Here is a 26,192-nt window from a genome sequence, read left to right as displayed (position 1 = left end):
TTAACATTGTTGCTTGAAATTTCTCTATTGTCTTTTAGATCCAGATAGTCCTTCCTGAAAAATGTGGATAAATTGAATTGAACAGAGTTGTTAAATGACTAAATGAGATCACAATAAAACTAAGTTATCAGGCTTCCCTGGTGGCGCAGTGGTTGGGAGTCTGCCTGCCAATGCAGGGGACACGGGTTCGAGCCCTGGTCTGGGAGGATCCCACATGCCATGGAGCGACTGGGCCCTTGAGCCACAACTACGGAGCCTGCGCATCTGGAGCCTGTGCTCTGCAACAAGAGAGGCCACGATAGTGAGAGGCTTGTGCACCACGATGAAGAGTGGTCCCCGCCTGCCACAACTGGAGAAAGCCCTCGCATAGAAACGAAGACCCAACACAGCCAAAAATAAATAAATAATTAATTAATTTAAAAAAATAAAAGAATTCCTTTTAAAAAAAAAACTAAGTTATCCTGGGTTGTACAGAATTATAGAACCTTAAAATATTAGAAGAAAATTGATTTCCCCATGTTAAGAGTAAAGCATAGATTGGAACCTTGATATCCTAACTGCCAGCCCTATCACAATGCAGCTCTGTTTCACACTGCCTGTTTATAATTTTTTCAGTGAACATATTTCTATGATAATTAACATGAACAAATTATGAACATGATTTTTTCATATTTTATAGCAAATTCATTATCAGTTTCAAGCAAAAATCTGGTCTATAGTTCTTGGAATGTCTAGTTTTCTTTTATTTCAGTAGTGAAAAAGCCAACTAGCATGATATTTGCATTTTCTTTTTTCTTTTACTAAAATTTTTATTATATATACCAATAATAGTGAAATACTTCTTACTAGTTTCTTCCCACAAAATATGTCTTCAGAAAGAAGTTATAATGTTTACAACTTTCTCTCTCTGGACAAACATGACTGTAGCTGTGTCTGGCTTTGGGAGTAACTAAACAAACACTGTTGCCCACATACTTCAAAGAGAGGAACAGATAGAGTAAGAAACGTCTTGATATTAATGTGGTATCTGAAAGTTCTTTATTGAATATAAGATATCTTTTCAGTAAGCATTTCGGGAAATAAATATCTTTCTCTCTCTCTCACTTCCTCTACACCTATTCGTACTAAATTGTGCCTTTCCTCCCCAAAATGCATATGCCGAAGTACTAATCCCCAGTACCTCAGAATATGACCATATTTGGAGATAGGACCTTTAGAGAGATGATTAAGGTAAATGAGTTTATATGGTTATATAATTCAATATAACTAATGTCCTTGCAAGAAGAGATGAGGAAGCAGAATGCACACAATGAAGACCAGGTGAGGACACTGGAAGAAGACAGCCATTCACAAGCCAAGGAGAGAGGCCTTAGAAGAAATCAACCCTGAACACACCTTCATCTTGGACTCCTAGCCTCCAAAATTATGAGAAATATAAATATCTCTTGTTTAAGGCAGCCAAGCTGTGATATTTATTACAGCAGTCCTAACAAACTAATATACCATCCATCTTCTTAAATATATTCCTCAGAGTGCAAATCTATGTATTGTCACAGTATAATTCTTTAAGTTGCATTGTTTGTTTCATTTATAATTATTTGAATAAAATTATATGCTAAAATAATGATACTAAGTAATGTTCATCTTTACAAATATTCTAGCCTTAGTATAATTCCTTTTACGGCGTTTGAAACTTAATAAAATTGAAAATTTTACTTTTGCTCTTAATAACATGTTTTATACTTAGGTGTATGCAAAGCACCCAAGATTTTGCATGTGTATATTAATATGCATGAATGAAGGCAGAGCTGCATAGCATAGCAATAAAGTAGGTTAACCAAATACAATTGTAGTTTCAATTACTCTTCAACAAAACGTTTTTCTAATTTTAGTTTTTAATTAATTTCATCTTTTATTTTTATTTTTTTAAGATTGATTGATTGATTTTTGGCTGTGTTGGGTCTTCATTGCTGCACACGGGCTTTCTCTAGTTGTTCTCTAGCGAGGGGGGCTACTCTTTGTTGCGGTGCGTGGGTTTCTCATTGCAGTGGCTTCTCGTTGCAGAGCATGGGCTCTAAGCACGTGGGCTTCAGTAGTTGTGGCATGCGAGCTCAGTAGTTGTGGCTCATGGGCTCTAGAGCACAGGCTCAGTAGTTGTGGCACATGGGCTTAGTTGCTCCACAGCATGTTATATGTTCCTGGACCAGGGCTGGAATCCGTGTCCCCAACATTGGCAGGCGGATTCTTAACCACTGCACCACCAGGGAAGTCCCTAATTTTATTTTTTAAAAATAAAGCATTTTTCATACAGTTGGTATTGTCTACTTGTCCCCTGTACCCCATCTAATCTCCTCATCATTCATGCCATGTCCCCATCATGAATGGTTTGGAATTTTCCTAATTCAAAATACTTTTTCTCTGTTTTCTAGAAACAGTTAAATTAGTAAGAGATATCAATACCTATTTTTAAAACCTTGCAGTTTAAATTACTAAAATGTTATTTTGGGCTTTTTTGGATTCAAAAAAATTCAATACACATTTTCTGAAAAACCATCACCACACAAAATTGATCACTCTCCCCACTATCCTTCTATGCAATCTGGACATTTTGTTATGGAAGAATTATTACGAGCCCTTTTTTTAGAGAAAGAAATTGATACAGAAATATTTAATAACAAACAATCCTCACACATCAAAACAAGTTAGGGTTAGGGTTAGGGTTAGGTAAGAGATGAAGTCAAAATTCAAACCAGGGAGACTCAATATAAATCTCACGTTTTTTTTAATCCATTAACACAGAGGGATAATGAAAATATCATCTTATGTGAGAGAGAAGTTGACTTAATAAATAAAGCAATTTAATCAATTCACATTTTACCAACACAAAATCAAGAAGTATGGAATTTTACTTACCAGGGACTAAATAGAAATGTCTCCTTTAAGCTAGGGAAAATAGTTCCCAGTGCATAGATAAGTCCATTAGTTTTCTCGTAAGCCGTGATTTACCCTCATAATCCACCTCAACATGATTTTCCATATAGTCACGACCACTGGATTGGTATTCAAGATGACATCAAGTTGGCATTTCTGTATCAAACTCTCAAACATGAATGTTCAGAGAAGTAGGCAGTAGTTCTTAAAAACTTTTAGTGGAAAACTCACACATATTCAGTTCCAGGTTCTACCATTATTAAATAAAAGTCAATCTGATGCTTGTTAAACATAGCAAGAAAGACTTTACTCAAAACTATTGCAATAGGGGAGAGGGAGAGAAAGAACTCAATTAGGATATGGCAAAGACAACTGGGGATTTATAATCAATCAGAAGAGGGAAGGGTCAGTGGATGGAATATTACTAAAATGAACTTCATTAGGTATCAAGGGTAGACAGATTCTTGGTTAACTGGCTTAACAGAATTTTTGCTAAAGGCAGGCCAAGGACTTAGATATCAAGGGTGGGTTGGGGGATAGGAAACTTGATCATCTATCAAGAGTGGGGGAGGATTGTTGATAAATCAACTTAGCAGGATCCTTTGCTAAAACTGGCCTTGGCAGGTGAAGGTTGAGGCCTAGAAGAAGAAGAGGCCTCATAGGAGCCTAATTAAAGTTTGGTCAAGGAGGAAATTTTTGTTACTATTTACTTGTTATATGATCTGTGTTAAAAAAAAAAAAAAAAAAAAAAACTAAAACAAACCTGAGGAGTTAATTCAACCATAATTTCCTAGTATTTTCTGTATTTGCCAGAGGTCTGACTTATTATAAGAACTGGGAGTGAAAGAAGCAAAACACATGGTTCTCTGCCAGCTTAAATCAGGTCAGTGTGATGCCATACACACAGTAGGGACTTTATATTCAAGAGGCCCTAAATTCCATTCCATCTTCAATTGTGTGGTTTTAAATGAGATAAAAATCTGAAATTTATCTTTATCATCCATAGAACTAGAGGAATATTTCTTATAATTTGGGTTGTGCTGCACATTAAATGAGATGATTTCAATTAGAAAATGCATTATATTATTAAATTTTAAATTTCAATCCAATAAATGTTAGAGTTACCTTCCACCATGAACAGATACTGGGGATACAGCAATGCCTATTACAGGAGGTTTCCCCATCAAGAGGGCATATAAACTTTAGGCAAGTAATTCCAAGGTGGTGGTTGTTAGCACTAGAGGTAATAGAACACTAGCATCACTAGCATCATCACTATTATCTGCAACCTAGGCCAGGGGAGCAATTTGAGGTTGAGAACTGAACCTATTTCACAAAGGTCTTTTGTCTTTATGGATTTTCTGCTGAAATTATGTGACCTATGAATGTAACAGAGACTGAAGCAATACTTTCATTGTGCTCTTGCCTTCTCTCCCTGAGCCATGTGGACATTTGAGGTGTAGGCCTGGACATCTACTTGCTTGCTGTGATTTCCCAATTGCTCTCTACATGACTTTGTGCCGGCCATCTAAATAGGTCCCTTGGTAATTCTATGCTCTTAAAAATCTTTTGCTTAGATGAACTTCAGCATTTCAGTGGTCATATTTCATGTGTGCTATATGACCTCAATGTTAAATTTCAAATCATCCACAGTAAATTTTCAAGTCAAATTCATATCTTAGTTGCTTTTGTTTTTATTTTTTTAACTTTTTATTTTATATTGGAGTATAGTTGATTAACAATGTTTTGTTAGTTTCAGGTGTACAACAAAGTGATTTAGTTATACATATACATGTATCTATTCTTTTTCAAATTATTTTCCTATTTAGGTTGTCATATATTATTGAACAGAGTTCCCTCTGCTATACAGTAAGTCCTTGTTGGTTATTCATTTTAAATATAGCAGAGTGTACATGTCAATCCCCAAATCTCTAACTATTCGCATCCCCCCACCAACCCCCCTGGTAACCATAAGTTCATTCTCTAAGTTGGTGAGTGTGTTTCTATTTTGTAAATAAACTTCATTTGTATCATTTCTTTTTAGATTTCACATACAAGTGATATCATATGATATTTCTTTCTCAATATACAGAAATCTGTTGCATTTCTATACTTTAACATTAAAAGGTCAGAAAGAGAAATTCAAGAGACAATCTCATTTACCATTGCATCAAAAAGAATAAAACACCTACCTAAGGAGACAAAAGACCTGCACTCCAAAAACTATGAGATGCTGATGAAATAAACGGAAGATGACACAAACAGATGGAAAGATATACAATGTTCTTGGATTGGAAGAATGACTATTGTCAAAATGACTATATTACCCAAGGAAATCTACAGATTTAGTGCTATTCCTATCAAATTACCAATGGCATTTTTCACAAAATTAGAACAAAAAAATTTAAAATTTGTATGGAGACACAAAAGACCCTGAATAACCAAAGTAATCTCAAGGAAGAAAAACAGAGCCGGAGGAATCATACTCCCTGACTTCAGACTATACCACAAAGCTACGGTCATCAAAATAATAAGATACTGGCACAAAAATAGACACATAGATCAATGGCACAGGATAGAAAGCCCAGAAATAAACCCACACACCTATGGTCAAGTAATCTATGACAAAGGAGGCAAGATTATACAGTGGTGGAAAGAGAGTCCCTTCAAATAGTGGTGCTGGGAAAACTGGACAGCTACATGTAAAAAAATGAATTAGAACATTCTTTAACACCATGCACAAAAATAAGCTCAAAATGGATTAAAGACCTCAATGTAAGACCAGATATTATAAAACTCCTAGAGGAAAACATAAGCAGAACACTCTCTGACAGAAATCGCAGCAAGATCTTTTTCAATCCATCTCCCAGACTAATGGAAATAAAAACAAAAACAAAAAAACAAATGGGACCTAATTGAACCCAAAATTTTTTTCACAGCAAAGGAAATAATAAACAAAACAAAAAGACAACCCACAGAATGGGAGAAAATATTCCCAAATGATGTGACCGAACAGGGATTAGTCTCCAAAATTTACAAACAGCTCATTCAGCTGAATATCATCAAAACAAACAGCCCAACCTAAAAATGGACAGAAGACTTAAATAGGCATTTCTCTTAGTTGCTTTTAAATGATCTTTCCTTAACCTCAGATGACATCCTGTCAAGGAATACAGAATCACTTTAGTACTAGCTTAATGCTAAAAGCTGGAGTATAAATCCAATTTTAAGAAACAAACAGTGAAACACAGTTCACCCCAAAACTAATTTGAAAAAGTTTGGGATATCTATTATATGTATAGCACATTGGACTTCTATAGCTTCTAGTATAGTATGAATTACAGTAGCCCCCCCACCCTTATCTGCAGTTTCACTCTCCTTGGTTTCAGTTACCTTCAGTCAACCAAAGCCAGAAAATATTAAATGGAAAATTCCAGAAATAAACAGTTTATAAGTTTTAAATTGTGCCCTGTTCTGAATAATGTGATGAAATCTCACACCATCAAGCTCCATCCTGCCCAGCATTCCCAACTTTTGACATCATCTGTTCCTGACATCCAACCATTGACATTGTCATAGCTCAGTGATCCAGGATCACTCAAAGCATGTGATCCTCCTTCTGACATATCTTCAGAAGGTCAATAATAGCTGTCATTCATCTCACTTCATCTTATCATGTAGGTATTTTATCACATCTTCACAAGAATAAGGGTGAGTATTGTAAAATAAGATCATTCAAGTCAGAGAGAGACCACATTCAGATAACTTTTATTACAATTATTGATATAATTGTTTTATTTTATTATTAATTATTGTTATTAATCTTGTACTATGCCTAATTTATAAGTTAAACTTTATCATAGGTAGGTATGTATAAGAATAAAACATAGTATATATAGGATTCGGCATCCACTGAGTGTCTTGGAAAGTATTCCCTGGGGAAGGGGGACTACTATACATCAAAATAACAACAACAAAAAATTATTTTATATATTTGGAACAAATTTTTCTACTGCTATTCTTGAACAATTGTGGTTTTCACAATGCTTTCCCATCTAATAATCAATTAAATTTGATTTAAAGAAATATTTATTGAGTTTACTATGTACAACCTAGCTACTAGTGAAAATGTAAAGATCAATAAAACACATTTTTCATTTATAAGGGCCTTATCTTACAATGGGAGAGTAAATACTTCTTCCCAAATAACCTGTTCAAAGTAATGCTGCAAAGGAGTACTATAGAGCTGTAAAAATGAATAAGGACTATATATGCAGCTGGAGAATGATATCCATGATATATTGTGTAACATGCTTTTGTTCATCTGATACACAGAAAAATGTGAATATATCTACATATATTTATATTAAAAATGAGAAGAATTAACCCAAAACTTAAATGTCATTATGTATGGGAGAGGAGGGAATAGTTGAGTGTAGAAATAGATGGGCTTCTGTTAATATATTTTGTTTTGTAAATTTATTTTTATAAAATATAATATTTCATATAACTATAAATCAAAATTAAATTCAAAAATCAATTTCTTAAAAATAGAAGCAATCAAAAATTCTACTTGAATGAGTTGGTGGCATAATTACACAGAAACCATCACAAAAGACTTTACAAAGCAGTCATCCAACTATACATTCATGGGGAAATGTACATTAAGAAAAAGAGAACTGCTCCCAACACATGTAAAATTTTTTTTAATTTTCAGAAAAATATCGCTGGTAATAATGTTAGTATTGTTATTTCTTTTTCTAAAAAAATGTTATAAATAGTTTCTATCTTATACATTTTTTTCCTTAACAGCTTTATTGAGGTATAATTTGCATATAATAAACTGTACACACTTAAAGTGCACAATTTGAAAAATTTTGATACATGAATATACCCGTGAAAACATCATCACAATCAAGAAAATGAACACATCCATTACCCCCCAAAATTTCCTACAATTCCCTTTTAATCTCGCTCACTCACACATGTCCAGACTCCCTACTCCAATCGCAAGCAAACACTGATCTGCTTATTATCACTACAGATAAGTTTGCATTTTCAAACATTTCCGATAAATTAAATCATACATTATATACTCTACATTTTGGGGGTTCCAGGGGGAAATAACTAGCTTCCTTCACTCAGCATAATTATTGTAAGCATATGTGTTGTTACATGTATCAATTGTTTATTCATTTTTTATTGTTAAGTAGTATTCTATTCTATGGATACAACACAATTTATTTATCCATTTTCCTGTTGTTGAACATTTAGGTTGAATCCAGTTTTTAGCTACTACAAAAAAAGCTTCTATGAAAATTAATGCACAAGTCTTTGTGCAAATGCATGCTTTCTTTTCTCTTAGGTAAATACCTACAGGTGGAATGACTGGGTCATTTGGTAGTTGTATATTTAACTTTTTAAGAAACTGACTACTTGTTTCTCAAAGCAGCTATACATTTGATATTCCCACCAGCAGTGTAGGAGATCAGTGTAGGAGGATTCCTCCAAATCACCAACACTTGTCATGTTCAAACTTTTTGATTTTAGCCATTGTAATAAGGTGTGCAGTGGTATTTCATTGTGGTTTTAATTAGCATTTCCCTAATGACTAATCCCATTAGAAGATCTCTTCAGTGTCTCTGGTTGCTTTTGGCAAGGAGGTCTAAAATATATTTAAGCACTTAGATGTACTGACCAACTCTTTTAACATACCTGTGCACACTCTTAATACAATTCATATGGTTTAAAACAAAAATACAATGGCAGCAGATTTTGGTTGTATTCCATTTACAAGGTTGTTTTGCCAAGTGTGATAATACAGAACACATCCATACAGATTAGTGCTGTAAAAAATGGCTGATCCTCCTGGTGGTGGATCCCATAGTTCCCATTTACCTTAGCTGGTGTCTGGTGGAAACATTGTAGGTGTTCTGGGTCTTTTTTCCCTACATCTTTAAGAAGAAATAAAGACTTCCATTTCAACTCCATTTTAGTAAATAAATCTATCCAATGAAAGGATATAGGAAAAATGAAAAAGAAAATAAAAGACAGTAATATAAAATAGGTAATGAAAGAGACTAAAGTGAGAAAGAAGATCATGAAAGACAATAAAAGGAAGAGTAAATTAAAAGTTGTGATGGAAAATGGTGAAAATGGTAAACTAACACACAATTGTAAAGAAATTATAATCCAATAAAGATGTTTTTAAAAATGGTAAATAAAATATGGAAAAGTGACCACAATATAGAAAGGGGAAGTCCAAGAATGTGGGCATGAACCATTTTAAGAATCTAGCAGAGCCAATTGATGAGGATCCCTGGAGGAGAGTGGCCTGGTATAGAGAGAAGAGTGAGGTATGCAATGAAATCTTTTCACATACCATCCGTGTGTACTTGAGTCAATTGCCAAAGCTCCTTGAGTCTCAGGTTTTGCTTCTGAATAGGGATAATATCTTTCCTGGATGAGTATTATGAGGATTAAGCAAAATACAACAAGATATGTGGAAGATCTTGGTGTTGAATCTTTATGTTTCTTAATATATGCCAGATGATCTATTAAGGAAACTCGAGAGCTTAGAAAGGAATAAGAGAATCCATTAACAGAAAACTTTAAGTTGAATGGGTTGGTCAAAAGCAGCCATTTATTCATGTCTTATAACGTGATCTTACAAACATCATACAGAGCTGGCACGAAAGAACAGACACCATCTCATATACCATGCTTCCTCCCAAATCACTTCTATTAATTTACAACATCAGAACAAATCAGTTACTGAGTTACACAGTTCTTCAAATATGGATATCTCCCCATTAGGGTGGTTAGATTGACTATTCAGACAAACAGTTAATTTACATGTTTAATACAGGCAGAATGTGTAACAGAATTCAAGATATTCACACAGATATTGTAATACAATATAAAACAGTACAATTTTCAGAAGATGATGAGATCACTATGCCCCTGCCTGTTTCAATTCCTTTCTAGTTTTTCTTCTTTCTTTTCTTAACAGCAGTTGCAAATAGTTTTACTCAACTTTTCACATCGAAAAACACTTTAAATTTTAAGAACTAAAAACTATTTACAAATTAGTTATTGTAATTTTGTAATTATTTGCTGTTGGTTTCATTGTTCTCCTAAAAAAAAAAAAAAATCACCCTCCTCCAACAACAATACTTTGCTTGGTACCACCATTAACTTCTAGAAGCTCTGAAGAATACTTAGGGTTGACTTCTTACAATGTTTCAGAGCTCCAAAATATATTATATTCCTTGACCCATGATACCAAATATACAAACATTAAAAGGCCATATGACTCCCCCAAACCATATACTGACTACAATTCATTTCACATTGCTTTCACAGAAATACTGAGTGGACCAAGATGCTGTGAGTTGACTTTGTGATGGCATGAAGATGATGATTGGAGAATATGCTTGTTTAATCCCCAAATCATCTTAAAGCACAAGAAGAGAGGTTGATTTCAATCTTTGTATATAGAGTGTAAAACATTTTCTTTACATTAGGCATAATCATAAAAAGCATGTATAAGTTGTTTTGAAAATGCATTGTCATAGATTTTACAAACACTGTGGTATCAAACACATTCTCAAAAACTGCTAGATCACTGACACAAAACCTGACTCAAAATGTAAGTTTTTCAGTAGACTTCTTTTCTAACTTGCATATTTAAAATTCAACTGTACCTGAGTTTCACTCATACTTTTCTAAAAACTCAAATACAGTGACATTACCTCAAGTAAATTCTTTCCAAATAATCACAAGGCTTAATGGATTTTTAATGAATTTCAGAGCCCTGGCACTGGAAAGTGGTATAAGATACAAGTTTATAAACTGGTCAACAGACAACAGCTCAAGACAAATTAGCCTAGAAAGACAGTGAAACATACTTGTGCTAATTTGACAGCCTAAATATATTATGTATGAACATATATAAAGTATATTAGGCTTGCCGTGTAACTATTTTTTATTAGTTTGTTGGGTTAAGTAACACTTTCTATCCAGCAATGATTACAACTTCACAACTTTTTTGTCTTCATTTCTTTTCAAATAGTAGCTTAGTCCTCTCTGGGGGAGAACAAGCTGAATGAAGACTTGGTTACCCATGCCCTTTCTGTGTTCAAGGGATAACCTTGAATGTACACTTGCATACTATACATATTTCCTATAAGAAAATGGCATTTCTAACTGGATTTCTCACTGAAGTTTATTTCTTTACCCACTAGCTAACTCAGCAACTTCAAAAAAGTATATAGGGCTTTCTTAGGCCACATTGACATTTGTCACAAGCAGTGAATAATTCAAGGCCATGGTTCTTATGTGAGATTATATTTTATTTTTGACTCACATGTAAACTTAGAGAGGGGAAAGCATATTTCGGCTATAGTATGCTCAACTCAGCCCTTTGATAAAATGATTTCTCATTTTGTTGACTGTTTTTTTTTTTTTTTCAACAAACCTAACTTACCCTTCTTATGATAAAATTGTGTCAAATAATTACAGACCAAAAAGAAATAATCATATACTTTTATATGCAGGACAACCATTTGCACATGACATAATAAAACAATCTAGAGAACATTTCTTTAATATCTTTGGGTTTAAAGAAAAATTGATTTCCCCAGTTGATTAACAATGGATGAATTTTCATAAGAGAAGACATGCTTTTCATTTCTAAATCCTAACAACCACACTGACTTCCAGCGACATGTTCCAATGAGATCATCACCACAGCCATAACTCGGGAATGCAGAGCAGTATTCCTAAAATGCTTGGCTACTATTATTTATATAACTGGTAACCTGCAGGGGAAATTGAATATCTTATGAAAATTTATCCAACTTCTCTAATAAAGAGTAAATTATCATAATACACATTTACAGTTAATTTCTGGTCTGATAATTCAATCCATTTCTAACAACAACAACAAAAAAGCTTTCATAAGCTTGCAATCATGTATCAGAAAAAAAAAAAGAAAGAAAATTTCTCCTTGCCTAGTAAAAATCATTAAGTTCCAACTCATCACGGCTAGGATGCTAACCATCACCGAGCACATGCCACTTGGCAATTTGCCTCCTGGGATAGTCACAAATCTCCTTCCAGTGTTCTCCACTGGCTCCTTCTGCTGCTGCTCCCAGGACCAACCGCCCAATCACCTCATTTCGGGATCCCCTTTCAGAATCCAAAACCAGAAATTCAACACTTATCTCTTCAAGACCCTCACAGGGAATGTCAAAGACAAACAGTTCATTGAACACTGCGTTGGGGGTGCATTTCTTCACATGAGTCTTCTTTTTGGAGATTCTCTTTTTGGCATGGTACAGGTTCACTTTGACATAGGGATCTGCAATGGGGAAACAACATACATTGTATTGACAAAACTTGGCAGGAAAGCCGATCTCAAGATAATGGTGCCTTAGAGATGCCAATAAAATGTGATTATTATGAAAATGAGTCAGAACAAAGTGAAAACATGGATAAAGCTTGGCTTCTCTATTGTCAATAAATTGAAAATAAGTAAGAATGTACAACATAAGAGATAGTGGAGGACGGGAAAGAACTGTAATGGAAGGATGAAGAGATAACATAAAAGGGAAGAAAATAGAATGTTCTAATGACACATTCTGATTACTAATAATTCATTCCAGAGAATGGAATAGAAGGAAAAAATAGTACACAACATCTATCCTTACTGAGTTGTATGACTTTGGATAAATCTCACTAATTCTCTGAGCATGTGCTGCTTTCTCTTTTGAATGGGGGAATGTGCATTTAGAATTCACAATGGCAATGCCTTTTTTGGCTTTAATTTTTTTGTGGTTCTTTAACCACTTGCTGTGTTTGTTTCCTGTTACCCAGTATTGATCTTTCCTGTGTCACCTGTATCCTGTGAATTTTAAGATCATACTACTTTATCACACATTTAATTATATTATTTTGCCCTTTTCTGGTTGCATGAGTTCATTTTAACTTCCTAACCTAAACCTTTAAGACCATGCTTTTAACCTCCATTATCTAATAATAAAACTACAACTAATAATAGCATTGGATGATAATTAATGAAATATATATTTCCAGACCTCATAATCCCCTTTAAGGTAAGTACTATTATATCCAGTTTGTATAGAGTTTAAGAAACATACCCAATGTTACTATGCTAAGAAATGGAAGGGTTAGGATTTGAACTCAGATCGTTTTAAACCATAGGTCATGTGCTCTTTCTCATTGTACTATACAGCAAAGTTTTATTTTTTGTTTGTTTGTTTGTTTTTTTAGTAAAAATTAGTCACAAAACTAAAAGCTAATTCTTAAAGCAGACACCAGACACATAAGGAATTAAAGGAAAGATAATAAAAATACTAGAAATGTAAGGGTAGGCAGGCTCATTTAAAATAGTAAAATTAAGAACTTTTCCTAAAACTTAATTTTATTTCCATCACTGTGTTTTTGGCAATGGCCTCACTTCTGCATTTATTACTGCTTTCTGCTTCAACTCCATTCAGTCTGACATCTATCACATACTAGCTTTGTTTTGGATCTTAGAACTATGCAGTTTTCTTCTTCTTGATAATGGCCTTGGCTCACACTTTTATACCATAAAATGAGAAACAGAAAAACAATCACATAATTTGTGATTGTGAATAAAGGGTGAATCTAAATCATAGTCCAATGTTAGTTATTAACTATTTTGCCTAATATATTGCTCATTTCTACACTGAGCCTGCGTTTTTCAAAAGCATTCTTACCTGAAAGTCCAGACACATCAGATTTAGGCAGGTGCCGAGCTTTTAAAACAACCACAGTGAGAGTATTTGTGATGGACTGATAGCAGAGAGAGATCAGTAACTCACCACGTCCTGAAGACTTCTAAACAAAGAGAGATATGATATAAATATGTTTTTATTATTCTTTAGTTTTGAAATTTATACTTATATTAACATTTTTAAAGCACTATAATAGCATTGTTATTTAACTGTAATTTTTCTACTTATTTTACTTTAATATGCTAAAGAATCAAAGAGTAACTAAAAGCTTTTGTGCAGTACCATCACCTTCTAAAACAACTACCTGCCATCTTGTGGTCTTTTTAGGTACTACAGAATGTTAAAATTCCTAATGAGTTAGCCACACCCATTACTAGAAATGTTTTAAAGGGGGATATTTAAAATGTATCTTACACAGAGGTATTTTTAGTTTTTGCTTTTTAATTAACTCTCCACTTTTTGAAGTTATTAATGGTAATGAAAATTATCTAATTATTTGAATGGATCTGTACATGGTAAAATTACTCATGTTAAGTTTGATTTGATTTCAAATTCTTTAGCTCAGACATTATTAGAATTTGAATTCAGAAAACCTGAAATTTAGTCTGACAGCCACCACTCTCTTAGCCCAGAGGACTGATGGAGTTAAAATTCTCTTCCCCCACCCCACCCAGAGTCCTCCTTTAATCCAAGGAATGAATTAAGTATTGGAGAGAATTGATTCAGAATATTTAATGCTTTGTCTTTGAACAGTATCATAGGGTTTTTCTTTGCATAACACTTAGGTCTTATTTTTACTTTAACATTAGATAAGATGACCAAGAACTCAAAGTACAAGTTCTAACTGAAAGTAACAAAAAGTAAACTTGGTATAACTAAGAATGATGGCTGACCAGAGCTCCTAAAACTTCAATATATATTTATATAAAAGCTGACATGGGGTAACTGTATGAATAAGCACTCCAAGAAGAATAAGAGTAGGGAACAAATCTTTATTCCCACGGTGCCACTAAACAGGTGACTCAAACTACTTAATATTTCTGGATCTTGACTTTCATTAATTTCAACAGAAAAAGGTGAGGATGTGGTCAAAACAAACTTTATGGTATTCTATAAAATTATGCTTTATAGACACCAGTTATTCTGAAATACAACAATTGGAATCAAATGAGCTCCATATTTAAAGGGAAAATACAATTAAATTTGATTAATTGATGTCTTATCATTTTCTAATAATTCCAGAACTACCAAAGTAGCGTAACTGTAAAGGCAGAGTAACTCACTTCCTGTTATACAACATAAAGGTGAATATTTGTAATTCAATATAATGAGATATCTCTTCCTTAAAAAGCAATTCTATGAAAAGTCACTAGAACTTCAAATACTCAAAATGAACTGACATAATTTTCAATTTCAATTTGAATTTCAAATTCAATTATGTTGACATTGAAATATATTTTTAACTTTCTTATGAGTAAGAAATATTTGTCTGCATTTTAGTGGCAATCATAGTCAAAATACTTGTGACAGAAATTAATAAAAATATTTATATAAATGATATTTAAATAAATCCATAAAGGGTTCCTCTTTATTTTATATCATTAAGATACTTTACGCATTTCAGTTGTGGGTTAAAATTTCTTTCATCTACTCTATCCCCCTGCTCCTCATTTGATTATGATTAATAATAGTTAAACATCGTAAAGACGATATGTATAAGACATCATTTTAATAAAAATCCCCTAGATACAAAAAAGCTACAAAAAGATTGTTTATAAATATGTTAAGCACTAAAAATGAATTACCCTAACATTTCTCTTGATAATCTCTCTGTTCATTAACTTTTTTCCATCAGTTAATTCAATTCCTGTGAGAGGAATAAGGACTTCTCCAATTATATCATCTCTTGAAAACCTGTCAAAACTCAAGATTGTGAAGTGCAAGGCCAACTCTTGGATCTGGGTGTAGGGTATTCCATAGAATGTAAAGGTCTCATCAAAAGCTGGGTCCAAGGTCTTTCTCAGAACTCTGGTTTTCACTTTATGCTTCTTCTCTGGGAGAATCATCATTTTGATGTATGGATCAGAGGTCATCGACAGCTCATCCATGGCTGGCAAGCCACGGGCTTCTTTAATATTTACCACAAATGCTTTCTTCTCAAAGTTATACTCTAAGGAGAAGAAGAGGGTTCCCAGCTTCTCTTGTTTCTCATCTGAAGTAAGAGAAGTGCTGGACTTTAAGCTATCAGGGGAAACTGCCTCTTTTTCCCCTTCTGAAAAGAGCTTTGGGGTCACATTCTCCACGTCAGAAGGACTGCCAGCTTTGAGGTTTGTTTTGGGAAAATTGCCATTTAGATCTCTCTTCTCAAGATCAAGACGCAAAGAATTATTTGGCCCAGCTGGTTTATTCTTTACTTCATTTTTCTCATCGGCTCCAAACTTCTTTTTGCTGTTTAGGTTTTCAGGGTAAATATCAACTCCCTTTAGCACATGCACAAACTTATATGGAGGAGTCTTGTTAGATTTGGATGATTTTCTCTGACAGCAGATCCATGCAAACAGAGAGACTGTGAAGACCAGGCCAAATGCACTGAAGATCCCCACCACTGTGGGAATTTCATCTGAAAAATCAAATGACCAATAACATGCATTAATTGGGCAGAGTTGGAGACACCCTATTTGAAAAGCATCCTAAAGCTGGCAGTTGCCATAGGTTGTACAAACTGAATTGCTTTCCAACAGTTCTGGGTGAATTATGTACCTATTTCATGTCACTTTCAGGAATAAACACATATATAACACATAAATAATAAATGCAGTAAGATAGAAAATCCTTCATTTTAGTAATTTTTCACAAATAAAATGAAAAGATGAAACTGGGCCTGGGCCAGAGATGGGAGAATGCTAAATGACCCTGACCTACCTTCGTTTTCTCAGATAACATGAGTCAACTACAGCATAATGAGTCAGTACTAATTTCATTATGTTTTCATTGACATTTTGAGGGTTTCCAGAAGTACCAATTCTTACTATGTAGCTCTAAGTGCATATTCTTCAAATACTGACAGAAATTATGGAAAATTATCTGCAATTGTCACAAAGTCATTAATAATTTCCATCCAAATTACAGAACAGTGGTAAAAGAAATGTACACACATTAGGGAAAAAAGAACAAAAATATATGAACAGTTTATTAATAGTATACAACTTATAAGACTACAAACTCATATGCTGACCCAAAATTCTTCAAACACTGAATTATCCAAAGTACAAATTAATTACCTAAATAGGATAAAACCCAAACAATGGTTATAAATGAATTATCATTCTTTAACATGTAATGAGAAGAGTGCATAGAGATAATTTAGAGTTCAATTTTATCCATAACTGATTTTTTTCCTAGCACATTTCCACATGGTAAATGGCAATCAAATTGAAACTGGCATTTGTTCCTTGAATGAGGGCACGTTAAATTATTGACATTAGGTGACACTGATTTTGCATGAAGCTCATCCTGTTCCATATGTAAGTATATTCTCCAACCAATAATAAGTAATACTGTGTAAGTAAAAGCAGTATTACTATATCTGGACACATTGCATCAGTTGAGTCAATGTTTAATATAATAAAAACTAATATAATTAATGTAATAATATCTGCCTTTAGCTCCATTCCAGTCTATTTTTTAATCCCAAATAGTGAATAATAAAGTTAAAAGTTCCAGTCAGGAAAGGGTTAAGGCTTGTTTAACTAACCCTGAAAGAACAATCTTTTGTTTCTCCCCTCCCCAATCCCCCAAACTTCTGCCTATCTACTTCATAATCACAAAACTGAACTCAAATAATATAAGATTAAGAAATGACAAGAGCAAAAATGCCTAAGAACATAAAAAAGCAAATACAACAATTAAAAATTCTGTAGTTTAATTATATCAAAGAACTGAATTGTGTAGAGGTGAACTTTGAATTTCCCAGATAGAAAAAACGGAATGCTACAGAAGAAGAATGAGGTGAGAGCTAAAGATCATCAGCTAAACTTAGTACCAGCTTTTCAATTTTTCCTTCTATTTAAGTCTTTGTGGGGAGAAAAAAAAAAAAAAAAACAACAACACTCCTGGACTACCTAACAATCCAAGGCCAGGGAGCAAAAGCAAAGTCATGAACTATTCTTGATTCTTTAGTCAATGCAGGAAGAATAATTTTTTAAAAAGGAATAGAAAATAATTTTTTTCCTAAATAAACAATGCCAACACTAGAACATATTTTTAACTAACATAGCCTCTGAAAATTCCTCAGTATTCAAATATTTTTTCTGATTTTCAAATCAGAAATTGGGAATACATATCATATCACAACAATATAAACTCAATCACTCAAATGGACGGCTGTGAAATTCATTTCTGAATATAATATCACAAATTTTCTGTATTTAATATTTATGTCAAATGGCAAAATATTCAATATAATATAGAAGGGCTCATCTACTCCCTGTATATTCTCTACTGTTAAGCTCCTAAGCTTATGAGAGCAAAGATCTCAGTCATTTCACTCAGTTTCATAACAAACTTCTACAAATTCCCTGATATTTCCGAATACATGTAAAGTAAAACTCAAATCTCTTGCCTTTGGAATATAATGGGACCTAAAAATACTACTTTTCTATTTGAAGAAGTACATCTGATTTTTTTTCCTTTTCTTTTTTTTACTGAAAAAGGGGAGAGCAATGGTGCTAAAAATCTGGTATAGGAAAAGGGAAATTGAACAGGAAAATATAAGTCCTAAGTATAGTTTCCAGTAGCTTTTAGCTAACTGACTTGCAACATTTCCCTTATCTCTCTGGGCTCCATTTACCTCACCTGTGAAATGGAATGGGCTCAGCTAGTTAATTTTGAATATCCCTTTAACCCTAGTATCATAGGATTCTGTGTCTTTCGCTAGCAACATATTTCAAGGATACAAGAAAAACATAGCAGAGAAAAAAATACCTTATGGTACACTCTGCAATAAAATATACAGCCTAAATGCCCAATGTTCAAGTTATTTTATACCAAGATCAAACCCTTATGTAATCACAGAAACATCTGGCTTCCCCCAATAAGTTAAATACAGGTTTACGTACAAATAAAAATCACCTGCAGAATTAATGAAACCAACAAGCAAACAGACCTCTTTACTTAGCGCGCGCTGCAATTTACAGGGCTACCTGAATGATTAGGAACTTCTTGGATGTAAAATCGCCCTGGCAGAAAGCAATTTTAAGGAGAAAGATATCAAGGAAGGGAGAAACCACAGAGATAAGCCACTATTGCCCTTTAACAGTTCTCATTTTCCTACCTGGGAAATTTATGCTCAACATCCCGCGAACACACACACGCACACGCGCACACACACACATACACACACACACATACACACACACACATACACACACACACACACACACACACACACACACATACCTCACCCCAGAGCATTTAAGGAACAACCGCAGTTATAAGCGGAGTAACTTGCTTACCAAATTCTTCCCGGCTGGTAGCGATCGGAGCCATTTTTTGCTGCGTATTCTGTCCGAGGTGCTGAACGGAAACTCCCTAGCTTGGTTCACTTGCCTGGATGTGAAGCGACAGGGCTTTTCCTAATGCTGAAAACAACGGCGCAAAGCACAGGGGACCTAAGCCTGGAATAGGGAGGAGGCAAAGAGGGAGGTCCACTCGCCCTCGCACAGTGATTTGCCACCCCTCTTCCTGTTTTGGCTCTTCAGAGACGATTGTCTCCGAGACTCTAGAGGTGGCTGAAACCCGAATTGACGCAATCCTGACGCTACAGGGTTGAAATCAGCACCTCCCTCCTCCAAGCCTCTCCTCTACCCTTCATTCTTTCTTCTTCCCTTCCCTCCTGAGAATTCAACACACATTCATCAATTATTTTAACTGTTGGACTACGTTTGCTATTCTGTGAGGGCTCAGAGGTACATAGAGATGTCTCGAAACTCATCAATGTCAATTCCTGATATAAAATCTGATCATCTAGATCAGTAAAAATGTGTCTATGTTATCAGAATAATATAATTTACAGAGGCGATTTGAGGAAAGAGTAAAAAGAGAGAAATTTCTGCATCAGTGATCCACTGTAAAATGCAAATCTATATTTTCTTGCTATTTAAATTTTTGTTTGATATATTATACTTATATTAGAAAAAAACTCACTGCACATTGATCCATTTGAAATAAGATAACAGTTTTCCCATTATTATCACTTATTTTCTAATAAATTATTACTCTAAACATTTTGTTGATTCTGTTGCTCAATCTGTCTCTTAGCTCTCTTCTTTTAATATCTGACATTGGACCACTTAAAGTACTTAGGGACAGATGGGAATAATCTCTTGTGTATTCCAACTCACAGTTTTGACTTTTACATATAATGAGATTGTTTTGGGAATGTCATTTCTGGATAAAAGTCTAATATGTTTGTGCAAATTAGTTACAAGAATCATACCAAAATCTAAAATGACATTGATAATTATTGGTTATTTTCAAAGGAAAACATATTTTTTCTGAACTGATGATATTCCCAGGGTTGAGGAAGTCGGAAAATACGGTGTCAGATTCTGATTAATTTTAGTCTGAAGACTGTGACCTTTTAAAACAAGCATTAGCAATTTTCCAGAGAAGAGAAATGAGGCTGTAACTTCAACCTTCAATTAGTGGTCCACAAAGAATTCCTCTTCTCTGGAGCTCAGTGAGCAAATGACATTCAGTGTGTGCTGGGATGGGGGAAGAATGGGTATGGGGTGAGTCCATAAAGCTACTGTACAAGTGACAGTTTCCTGCATACTGGCAAGCAGCTGCTCTGAACGTCAGGACTGTGTCTGGGGAGAAATTGGCTTCAGTCTTTTACATCATGGAAAATTTTATAAACCTAAGTCCCTCTTCTTTCCTTTTCTACTCACTCCCACATACTTGGCATTTTAACATTCTTCTAACAGATTTTTTCTTTAGCTTATATCTTCCTGCTATGAAAACATACAAACTAACTTACTGTATTCAAATTTTTCATTGGCAAAATCTGTGTTTTCTGTCCTCATCTTTCCATTTAATTCAGATTACTTGCTTTCTTGATTTTGCATGCACTGGTGAGGTTGTTCCTATGAATAAATATCCATTAGACAGATGAAAGAGAGAGTGGCATTTTTTTGTGATATGTATCACAGGTAAACAAAACATATGGTGTGAGGTTTACTAAAATATGTTTTCTAGCTAAGTTATTGCTACATACGGTTATACTCACTTGTAAACATAAGTACCTTATATATGTGTCCTATATAAATTAATATCTCATTAATTTTACCTCAGGTGGTAAAATGCTATTATCCAAAACCTGTCTAGATTGTTTAAACTCTGTTTCTACAGAACGCCACCTTACCCTGGGCTGTCTCATTTCTGAGGACACATTGTGATAAAATTACCTCTTGCCCAGAGCTAATGCTATTATGGATGTAGTAACCCTTTCATTATTTGCTTTAAAAGCAAACTGAAAATAAATATTATTAATTAAAATGTCAGATGTTTCCCTCATTTTCATATGATGAATAGCATATTATTCATTATCTAATCTCTTTAGACAAACTTCCAGCAGCACCAGATGAGGAGTGGGAAGCTGATGCAACGTAGAGGAAAAACCTGTAAGTTTCTTGTGATTGAGATTCACACCCTACCACTGTATTACATTCTCTTTAGATCCAGCAAACAAGTAATCAATTCGCTGACGTAAACAATACCACTCTTGCAGCATTGATTTGGGAGGAGGAGTAGTTGCTAGGTAACCACCTTATTGCCACCCAAAACACACAGTCTCAAGCAAGTTCCTGCCCTGAGAAACAAACGCATCTGTACAAGTGGCATTGTTTACTTCAAAGTGATTCTTTGACTGTTGAAGTGCTTCAGCGTTTACCGTATTTTATTTCTGATTGCAAATATGTATAGATATTTTGAGAAACAATGAGCAGAACACTTGAATTCAATCTGGCCTTAAGAAAGCCAGTTGATTTTAAAGATTATAGTTAAATAATTACATGATCGTTTTTATTCATTTTACTTATTTTTCTGATTTCTATTTAATATATAGTTTAATTTGTAAACTTTATTTTTATGGCTTATTAATTATATAATTTAGTCTATATTTTCTCTATTTCTTTCCTTAAAAATATTATTGGTGAATGTGTTTAGAACTTCCTGCTAAGCAAAATAAAATTTCAAAAAGTTTTGAAAATGTTTCAATGATCTTCAGTATTCAGTAATCTTTAGTAATACCCAGATCAGTAATACAAAGGCATTTTACTGGTCTGAAGGTAGAGTAGAATGAAGTATATGATAATGGATAATGGATAATTGTTTTAATATTCCATATCATTCTATTAAGAATGCTAGCTCTAATGTTAAAGGAATAGGTTTGTATTACAAGCATACCCAAGTCAAAATTCTACAAGACAATTCCTTTCTCAATTGGTATTACAGAAATTCCTTCACATGCAAAAGTTCTATATTTGTTTTTCTTCAAACTATTCAGCACTTACTATGTGCCAAGCTAAATTGGGCTCTGATGGCTCATGAGTGAAAAACTCATTAGCTTAAACCAAAAAAAAAAGCCAATAAACTTTCTTCCTTTCTTCTTTTCCTCTTTCAACACATCCTGATGAAATATGTAATACCTCCTAGGTTTTACCTAAGTAGGGGATTTATGCTGATCAAGATGATAAAAATGATCCTTGATGTCATGGAGCTTACAGACCATAGAGAAAATAGCCAGCCCTTCCTTTAGAACTGGGCAGAAACTTTTCAGATCATAATTGTAATCATATATCTTTTATTTGGTACTTTCTACCAAACTTGGTCAGCACTATTCCACAGCCATCACTCTCTATCCCATTCAGTCTGTCTTTATTGATCTTGTTCTTCATAACTGTAGATTCATTATGATACACTCAGATTGCATTCTTCCTTCTCCTATGAACTGTCCACATCTTTTCTCCCATTTAAGAGAGTTTCGTTTATACTATGAAGTTTCTGACTTATCAGCACTCATGGATCTATTCTGATTTAAATTTTTATAACACTATCTCTAGTGAAGTCCTTTAATTCAGCTTGACATATCCTTGGTTACATGCCAAGAATTCCCAAAAAGGTAAACCAGAGGCCTCCACTTATTCTCCCCCCAAATATTCCACAAGTTTCACATTTGTTCATGATCTTGGCACCAATTTTTTCATATCTCTTGGTTTCATTTTATTTTTACATTCCAGGCCTGTTTTTAGGTTGTGATCTTTGAAGCAACTTCTACAGTTGTTGAATATTGGTTCTTCAACAAGAATTTGACCTGGAGCCATTCTAGAAGTTTGTCCTGTTTCCATTTACTTGAAGGTATTTCTTGCTAGCTCCTCACAACACATCCGTCTTCCCTATTCCAATCCTAAGTGAGACTTCTCTTAGCCTTCTTTCAACAATAAACATATATATTACCTTAAAAAGCAGCAGTAACACTCATCTGACATCTCAATAGATATGAGAGAAGTCTGAAGACAATTGAATAACTCTAAAATGATAAAAGAGAACAACCGTCAATCTAGAAATTTATCCTAGCAAAAATCAAGATGAAAGAAAGAAATTTCTAGAAAAGCAGAAGATGAGAGTATTTATTGCCAGCAAATGTTAACTAAGCGAAGGAAAATGATCACAGACCAAAATACTGAAATGCAGAGTAAAACAAAGAACACAGAAAGGGTTAATATGTGTCTAAGTATAAATGAATATTAACTGTTTAAAAGAATAAAAATGTATTGTGATATATAAAATATATGTAGAATTGCAATGTATGGCTAACAATGCTTCAAAGACTAAGAGAGAATAAGTTGAGTTCTAACGTTCTAAATCTTGGAAATGGTAATAGTAATAATTTATATTTAACTTTTAATCTCACGGGTAACTCCAAATGAGTATCAGGGGACAAAATGTACGTAAGAAGTTAGTAAGTGCCAAAGAGCTAATAAAAAGTAAAAGAAAGAAAAAGGTAGAAAAAAGAAACAGTTGGCCCAATAGAATACAAATGAAAATTTGGAGGATAATAACACAAACATTAACTGAAATGGACTAAATATTCCTATTAAAAGATGGGGGGTTGAATTGTCAGACTGGAGAAAAAGATAGAAACCCAACGCATCACTCTATGATGCTTATAAGAGACAATGTTTAAAAAGACAGAAAGCATCAAAGTAAAAGGATAGAAAATATATGTCCTGTACACTAACTGAGAGAAAGTGGTATGTATTCATTTTTCTACTTATCTACTTGGGATAAGTAGATTTTTATGTCAGACACAAAGGTGTTTGGAAGATAATATTGGATATTTTATAATGGTAAATTTATAACTATACCAGGAAGATATAAAATGTCTAAATTTCTATATGCTCATTAATACAGCTTCAAAATCTATAAAGCTTAGGTTGGTAGAATAATATGAGAAATAGACAAATCCACATCATAGAGGAAATTTTTTCAAAACTTTTTCATAACTGATAGCAGCAGACAAAAATCAGTACAGATACACTGTACCTAAACAAATTAATAAATTTGAGCTAATTAAAAATACCTAGTAATTTTTACAAGTAAATATGGAACATTTAGTAAAATTGATCATGAGGTAACCATTAAATGTTTCAAAATACCTCAGAAGACTGAAATAATTCAGTTTGTTCACAGAGATATTAAGCAGGAAATAGTACAGTAAGCTATCTAGAAAACCCCTTATTGTTTGAAAACTAAGCATTAAACATGTAAATAACCCATGGCTAACAAAGAAATCTCAGTAGAAATTAGGGGAAAAGTTTCAAATGAATGATAATTACAATATATATTAAATTCTGTGGAATACAGCTTAAAAAATGCTGAGAGAGTATGTGGTCTTAAATGCACATACTAGAATAGAAAAGATTCTGAAAAACAAAAATTTAACTATTTACCAGGGAAAATAGAAAAAAAAAAGCAATTCTATGCAAGAAATGTTGAGAAGGAAAAATGACAGAAAATAAATTAAAACAATTTTTAAAATACTGCATAAAGAGAGCTAAAAAATCTAAAATAATTTATTTGAGAAAATTAATCTTATTGATAATTCCTGGCAATATTGACAAGAAAGAAAAGAGGGAAAAATAAAAGTTACAAATGAAACAACAGAGCAAAAAAGACAAGCCATAGAGCAGGACTTAGAGAATATATTTGCAATGAATATTCTTTTTTTGTAAAGAAAAATCAATTTTAAAAGACAAACATTCCAATTAAAAATGGAAAAAAGCCCTATCACAGGCACTTCACTAAGAAAGATACATTTTAATGGCTAATGATCAATGAAAAGAGCTTTGCAGCAGCAGTCAGTCATCAGAAAAATACAAATTAAAACCTCCCACAAGAGATAGTACTACACAACCACCAAAAGGCCTAAAAGTGTAGGGGAAGATGATACAGAGTGTTGATAAGAATGTGGGGTAATATGAAATCTTATTCACAGATTTTTTGGCTTTTATATTGTTACAAATATTTTGAAAACTGTTTGACAATATTTACTAAAACAGAACATAGACATGTGCTATGGCCCTGTAATTCCACCTGTGGTTAAATTCTAAACTGAAATTACTACACCCAAGTACAAAAATGTTCATAGCAGCATTATTTGCAGTAGCCAAAAATTGGAAACATCTTACCTTTCCTGTCAACACTAAATTGAATAAACACTCTATACACTATAATACTATACAGAAATGAAAAGGAACAAAATGCTACTATATATAACAAGGGTGAATCTCATAAAAATTATGTTGAATGAAAGAAACCAGATAGAAAAGTATAAACAATATAAGATCCACTTATTTAAATTTCAAAAAAATAAAAACTAATCAGTGCTAATAGAAGTCATATGGTGATTATCTATGAAGGAGGCATAACTGAGATGGAGCACAGACAGATTTCTGGGACATTAACATTCTATATCTTGATCTGGGCAGTAGATGGTGAATCTTTTTTTTAACTCATTGAGTTACTCAGTTACAACCTGTGTTCTATTTTTTTTTAATTTTTATTGTAGTTGATTTACAAAGTTGTGTTAATTTCTGCTGCACAGCAAAGTTATTCAGTTATACATATATATAGATACATTCTTTTTTTATATATATTCTTTTCCATTATGACTTATCATAGGATATTGAATATAGTTCTCTGTGCTATACAGTAAGACCTTGTTGTTTATCCATTCTATGTATAATAGCTTATATCTGCTAACCACAAACTCCCATCCCATCCTTCCCCCAAGCCCTTCCACCTTGGCAACAAGTCTGTTCTCTATGTGAGTCTGTTTCTATTTCATAGGTTTGTTTGTGTCATATTTTAGATTTCACATATAAGTGATATCATATGTTATTTTTCTTTTGCTTT

At 33.5% G+C, this 26,192-nt stretch overlaps 1 protein-coding gene across 1 annotated transcript; it reads right to left on the bottom strand.

Annotated features, from left to right (window-relative positions):
• Nucleotides 1-735: 735 nt before the first annotated feature.
• On the bottom strand, nt 736-22,403 carry SYT4 (synaptotagmin 4). The gene is made up of 4 exons (XM_082416191.1): nt 19,229-22,403; nt 15,521-16,335; nt 13,698-13,818; nt 736-12,295 (listed from the first exon to the last, which is right to left on the bottom strand). The coding sequence occupies exons 1-4, from the start codon at nt 19,260-19,262 to the stop codon at nt 11,988-11,990; spliced, it is 1,278 nt and encodes a 425-aa protein (XP_082272317.1). The 5' UTR covers nt 19,263-22,403; the 3' UTR covers nt 736-11,987.
• Nucleotides 22,404-26,192: the final 3,789 nt, after the last annotated feature.

Source organism: Balaenoptera physalus (assembly GCF_965194825.1).
Source record: "Balaenoptera physalus genome assembly, chromosome: 12".
Taxonomy (NCBI): Eukaryota; Metazoa; Chordata; class Mammalia; order Artiodactyla; family Balaenopteridae; genus Balaenoptera; species Balaenoptera physalus.
The sequence above is the reverse complement of the archived record's forward strand: the minus strand, read 5'-3'. Positions and strand labels throughout refer to the sequence as shown.